Source organism: Xylocopa sonorina, chromosome 10 (genome assembly GCF_050948175.1).
Source record: "Xylocopa sonorina isolate GNS202 chromosome 10, iyXylSono1_principal, whole genome shotgun sequence".
Classification (NCBI taxonomy): Eukaryota; Metazoa; Arthropoda; class Insecta; order Hymenoptera; family Apidae; genus Xylocopa; species Xylocopa sonorina.
In genome coordinates, this window is record NC_135202.1 from 8440430 (window position 1) to 8446852 (window position 6423).

Genomic DNA, 6423 nt, shown 5'->3' on the forward strand with positions numbered 1-6423 from the left:
GTACTGTTTTTGGACCGCGGCGTTGCCGATACCCTCTTCGCCCGAATCGCGCCTCAACGAGCTGGACCTGCTCGCGATTCTCGTGTGTCCTGACCACTGCGCCATCTACAGAAATAAAATGAATAAATTTGGTAACACCCGGTACCACTTCTGGTTCGCGCTCCGTTCGGTTAACATCAAGCAGCAGTAAAATACTACAATGGTGAGCATCCGATTTTCCCTTACGAACATTCGAGACGCGAGACAAATTCTGCGAATATCGTTTATTCAATTTACGATCGCGCCTTTCGCTTCTCTCAGATCTGTCGCGTTCCCAGTCAAATTGCCATCACGCAAATCGTTCCTCCTTCGAGAAGTGTTACCATTGCACGTTTCAAATTGCACGATCTTTGAGAGATTCTTTTATTTTTGTTGTTCGTTACAGAATTTGCATCGCGATAGTATTTTATTATAAGCAATGGACGTTGGTTTAAGGTGTGTGCAATTTCTCGCGTACCAATTTCTGAGAACGTTTATTTCGTTTTACAGGCAGACCTTAGCGCCAAGGATGTTGAAAGTGAGTAAAACACATGGGAAACACCTAATTCGTGCGTAGATACTTTTGTCAAAATTGAAAACGATAAACCACGATAATTTTCGACTAACAGTGAAGTATGGAGTGGAATTTGCGAGTAGCCTCACGTGTGATGCAACACAGGTGAAAAGTGGGGGAAAATTTTTCAGGAAGACAATACTTACGTGTCCCGAGGGGAATGTCTCGAATAGCAAAGGGAAAAATGTTCGTTCGTGCCGGTCATTTTCGCAAGTATATTTGAGATCGTGACATTTTTTCGTGTAACGACCGATCGAGCCTTAGATCGATGTTAAGCGAGGTAAATGAAACGTTTGAAAGTCATTTAAGCGATTTCGCAAGCACGTTTCGCATTTATCGCTATGTATGGTGCTGTCCTGGCGATACAGTATTTCGATACACGCGCGACGAAAATTACGTAACCGCTGGTAACCGGTAAAACAGAGGTGTAACTGCCCCGAATGAGAAGCGCCATTTCAAAAATAGTTAACGCCGTGTTCTTATATGGCTCGGCGGGGGTAATCTGACCCACTACTTCCACCAGCAAGTTCTTCAATCGGTTGCTGGGTGGGAGCCGCTCTGCCTTAAAATAGAACAATATTTTTGAACCAGGTACGCACGAAGATCCGCGCCTCAGCTGATATTAACCCAGATTTCGGTATCGTGCACTCTTCGCTTCTCATTTCCATCGAAACTATACTTTTACGATATAAGAGAATCATTTTTTTCCAAAATAATTCGTGCCTTTTGAGATAACGCGGCAGCCATTTGTAAATACTCGAGAAGCGTGGCACGCGACCATCGATCGCGAAATTGAAATTAAACATCGAAGAGGATAACGATGAACACGTTTATCAGTTTCGAATGCATCGCGCGGTATGCGATTAGTTGATCAATTCTATTTCTTTCTGTTCCTTTCAACGCAGAGGCAGAATTTGCCTTCTCCATTTACGACGCGGACGGTACCAATGTCGTCGACGCCGTCGATCTCGGTAACGTTCTTCGGGCACTTAACCTGAATCCAACAAACGCCACTATAGAGAAGCTTGGAGGTACGAAAAAGAAAGGCGAGAAGCTGATGAAACTCGATGAATTCTTGCCGATCTACAGTCAGTGCAAAAAGGACAAGGAACAGGGATGCTACGAGGACTTCCTGGAGTGCTTGAAACTTTATGACAAACAGGAAAATGGGACCATGCTCGCTGCCGAACTCTCACACACGCTGCTTACTCTTGGTATTAATATCATTTCGTTTTTCTAGCCGACGATCCATTTTGCTTCCATTTATTGAAACGGAATGATCGAGATGCTCTATTTTCATTAAACACAGAGTGAGATTAACTTTCTTTGTAGTTATCGTGAGTAAATTTTCTATGTCCGTTTGATGTTAGGTGAGAAACTGTCCGACCCAGAAGTGGAACAAGTACTGAAGGATTGTATGGACCCAGAAGACGACGATGGCTTCATCCCCTACGCTCGTAAGTATCGATCCATTTCGAAAGAAAGGTACACATGCATCTCGCGAGATAGAGAAAGAAGCGTACAGTGCTGTACGAGCTGCATCAGTGAGTCACATTAATATAGAGCATTGCTAGATTAAAGAAAAGCAGCCAGTAAGCGAGAGAACATGCGTTTGTTTAGCAGCTCGTCCCCACCAGTAGGTGTTCACTTTACAGTAGAAAGTCTAAACAAGAGATTGCCCCCTTTCATCCCCCCCCCCCCTGATGTATGTACAGTGTTCAGTAGTTTAGTCCAGTAGAGTATTTCATACAGCTGCCCCCCAAAATGACCAGGAAGTCACAGGAATCAATCGTTTGGGCCCCCATTTCCTCTCTTCCTGCCGTTTAACATTTCCACGTATTTTGTGTTCCACAGCGTTCTTGAAGAAGATGATGGTGCTATTGTAAGCGAACCGGATATGACTGTCACAAAAGATCATCCTTCGTAAGTACACCCTGTAGTATTCGTCTCCACGTCTGCTCTTCTTCTTCTTCATCTTCTTCTTCTACTTCTTCTTCGTCTGGTTTTCACCTACGAACTAACCGATTTCCTTTCTTATCTTTAACTACGCACACGTCATATTTTATAGGACGCAACGAATCTACGCGGCAGGGATGCTGAAATCGATAACCTGCTTCTCTTACAGCAACACGTACAAATGCTTTAGGTGTATTAATGCACGAGGTCCGTGACTCAAGCCTATTGACGTGCATTTCGAAAAGAGCACCACCTCGAGCGAGAGCGTTTTTGGAAATTCGCGTCCCTTACTGAAGTGCATTCATGTCGTTTGATTTGTGTCACGGATTTCCATGAATTTAAACGAAATTCTATTTCAGTCACGAGTTTCATCGTGACGCGATTAACTAGCGATATTAATTAATTATGCATTCTACTTCCGTCGATGTAAGCGTTCACTTTTTATGCGGATTTCAGACGCTTTATGTTAACAACAATGAACGACCAAACACACATTTTCGTAATATATCCGAATTTCACGTGCCCATAGGACGCGTTTCAAGCTTATCATTTTTCGAAATTAAAATCACAAAATGCAGTACATACTATTTTCTATGATTTTGCATATCGTGCTTATTATTTCACGCTTGTTATCTTCGATATCTTTATTTGTGCATTGGAGATTCGACACTATGCTCGAGTAAGACGCTACGGTTCGTACGAACCGCGATTTACGACAACTGTATATATTTTTTCGCGACGTCCATTGTCATTCAGAGCTTGTGCCATTTTTTAAACGAAAAAAAAATGTTAATATCGATCGTTTCGTTTCTAGCGTTCCTCAAAAGACTGTGCGGTAGAGAGGACGAAGATTGAAGTAACAACCCGGCACAACAGTGTCGATATTCATTCGTCGGCAATCTCCACGTCAACAGGGGACACGTCCATTCGTCGTATTCATCATACTATTCATCCTGTATAAAAAATCGCCAGGCGCATATAAACCCGACACTTTTCACATTTACATTAAAAAAAAAGAAATTCATTTCCAATCAACATCGCCATCGCGCTATGCCGTTGGGCAAGAAATTAAGATACATCAAAATATATATGTAATGTATGTACACAAAGTGATATCCTTTTAATTCGAATTTAAATTCCGTGAAAGAAATGGATAGCATGAAACCATCGAAACTGAGACACGTGTATCTGTAATGAGAACGATGTATGTATAATATTTAATATACGTATGTTAACACCGTACGAAACCGGACGAAGAGAGTCGTGTCGTTTTATTTCTTATTGAATTCAATAAACTGTACCCCTCGACAGCGGGGAAAACCAACTTTCACGCCGCCAACAGTCTTCCGGAGGAATTCGAACATCTGCCGATTTGTACACCCACGTCGCATTCTGTTCTGACGTTTCAAAATGTTATAAAAGTACAATGTAAATAAAGGCATACAACCATATTTTCTATAAACTCAAGACGTCTATATCTTTACACGAACTATTATTCCGTCGCATCTTCAGATGGAGAATGGAAATTCAGAGAATGGAATCCATTTCAGAATGGAAATTAAGTATCTTCTTCTATCCAAATATTTCTTCCTCGACAGTAACATCGTAAAAACACGCGTCCCACGATTCAACTAATTTTTCCATCCTATGTCTTCAAATAAAAAATTATCTCAAAGCATCACCATCTCTAATTCCGTTAGAAAGCTTGAAAAATCTTTGGATCGATCGACTAACTCGCTTCGACAAACAGCGAAAGCATGTCCATCGACTGTACCACTTCTCGAGAGAACTGCCAACAAGTTATCGCTTCGAATCTCCAGAAGATATCGTGAGAAAGCGTCTCTCGTGCTTTCGTAATAAAGCGCGTGATCGCGAAGGGTAGCGTTTTCCCGCTGTCGAGAGGGTAGGCAAATACTGCGATGCGCAAACCACCCTCGCGATGGCTCCGCGACGCGACTCCGCTCGTAGTGTCCGAGAGGCGAGTCGCACGAACGGCAAGAGGTTCGTAACCGCTCGGCGATTTCCGATGGCGAGGCGTGGGGCTTTTGCGCGATCCCGGGAAGCCGGCGCGGCCGAGCCAGTCAGTTCAAACGCGTCGCAAGTGTCGCGTGTTTCGTCTTCCGGATTGATCGTCGTTTTTCACGACCGGTTGCACGCGATAGATCTCGTCTGCACGACCGATTCCCGCCGCGACGCGCGTATCACGGGGTGACGAGCAGTGCGCGGAAGTCGAGCCTCGCTCGAGGAAAACAGGAAGAGGCGGCACCGCAACCAGGCCAGCTACGCCCGCGTACTCAAACGATCGCCAAAAAGATGACGGATCTGCAGGTGAACCTGGCCAAGGAGGACACTGGCAGCGATCTGCAACAGCACGACGACATCGGCCAGCGAACAGGTTGGTGTCCCTCTCGCACGAGCGCGATCCTCGACGCTATTTTCGCGAACGGGCTCGAACCACCGACGCAGCTCATTCGCAGCGTACGGATTTCGCCATCTTGATGCGTGCTCGCTGTCGGAAAACTGGATCTCGTTCCCGTGATTTGCACGCTGAATTTCCGCGTGTCCCGCGAATTACTCGGCTGCTCCTCGTCGCCGCGTAACGATGCGCGAACATCATTGCGTCACGATCTACTTTGCCAGATTGATCAAGCGCGCTTAACGCGCGCAGTTAAGGATATTCACAGAGTTAATTATCTTTGAGCACCTATGCGCGATATGTACGCTTTACGCGATCTACCTGGGAAAGATAAAGACCTAGATCGAGATAAATTACATACCTATACACATACCAACGTGAATATCATTCGATCGGTAGATAGAGAGTAAACACTTGTTGATAAAAGTGTGCGATGTGAAACGATACGTACTACTGTGTCCATTTAATTGAACATCTTGTATATTTGCTATGTACATGCTATAAGCATTGACGATATCGTTTCCTTAAACAGAAAGGCATGTTCCCTTTTTTTTTAAGGAAAGCATATGATTATTGTTACCTGCGAGTGGCATTGTCAGTCTCGAGCGTATCATTAACATCAATCGTGTAATTAAGAGACACCCTTACGTACATATGTTTACGTTGGAGACCGTACAATGGCCCCGGTGTCCGGGGGCATTAGACTCAAAGCGATGAGAAAACCCAGTACATAATATTGAACCGTAAGACTGGGAAGTCTTTTAGATTCTGATTAACTTAATACTGCCTGCTGTCAGGCATAATTACTTCTACATCTTACTTCTCCATTTACATGAATCAAGATAATCGCGGCTTGCCATTGTTACGCGTTGTGTGAAATCCGCGCGGAATCGTTACGCACCGAAAGGAAGGGGGTAACAAAAGGGAAATTTATGGCACGTTCGTTCAGAACGCGTACGTTTTAATGGTAGTGGGGTTTACAAAATGTTAGCATACTGCGTCAAAATACGATCTTATGCACGGGAGTTTTAGGTATTCTTAATAATTGTTTACACGCGCAACGTTTTATGCGATTCAACACAAATGGAGTTAAATGAAATGTAGGTAGAAACGTTGTGATTTTGTTTGAATATCATCGTTACAATTCTAATCGAAGATTCTAATAGAGATTTAAAAATAATATTCTTCCAAAGGATGCAAAATTATCTCATAAATTCGTAATAAATCTCGCGTCAATAGAAATTCTTTTGGACATCCGACGTACAACGAAGATCCGTAGCAAACAATTAAAATGTTACCACGTTTCGATTGTTTTAACGAACGGAACAATAAATCAGTGTATCCATGCAAATGGTAGGCTCGTTAGTACGTCAACGTTGTAATTTAGCGAACCACTGTAATAGAGGCAAACTAGCAGTTTTACCTTGTCAGTTAAACAGGGTGGAAAAATCGGTCGCGG

The 6423-nt window shown here is 43.5% G+C and overlaps 1 protein-coding gene across 2 annotated transcripts; it reads left to right on the top strand.

The window, feature by feature from the left end:
* The first annotated feature begins 75 nt into the window (after window positions 1-75).
* On the top strand, window positions 76-4015 carry Mlc1 (Myosin light chain alkali). Of its 2 annotated transcripts, XM_076903228.1 has the most exons (6): window positions 77-202; window positions 529-556; window positions 1498-1806; window positions 1963-2049; window positions 2447-2515; window positions 3363-4015. In XM_076903228.1, exons 1-5 carry the CDS (start codon window positions 200-202, stop codon window positions 2476-2478), a joined length of 459 nt encoding a protein of 152 aa, XP_076759343.1. In that variant the 5' UTR covers window positions 77-199; the 3' UTR covers window positions 2479-2515; window positions 3363-4015. The 2 variants fall into 2 exon arrangements, with proteins under 2 accessions (XP_076759342.1, XP_076759343.1); XM_076903227.1 differs by lacking the exon at window positions 2447-2515 and having other exon boundaries at window positions 76-202.
* Window positions 4016-6423: the final 2408 nt, after the last annotated feature.

What these genes read in the sequence shown, in the direction of transcription:
- Mlc1 (XM_076903227.1), top strand. An exon ending in TAGCGCCAAGGATGTTGAAA is followed by an intron (nt 557 to 1,497) that starts GTGAGTAAAACA and finishes CTTTCAACGCAG; the next exon opens with AGGCAGAATTTGCCTTCTCC. An exon ending in ACACACGCTGCTTACTCTTG is followed by an intron (nt 1,807 to 1,962) that starts GTATTAATATCA and finishes GTTTGATGTTAG; the next exon opens with GTGAGAAACTGTCCGACCCA.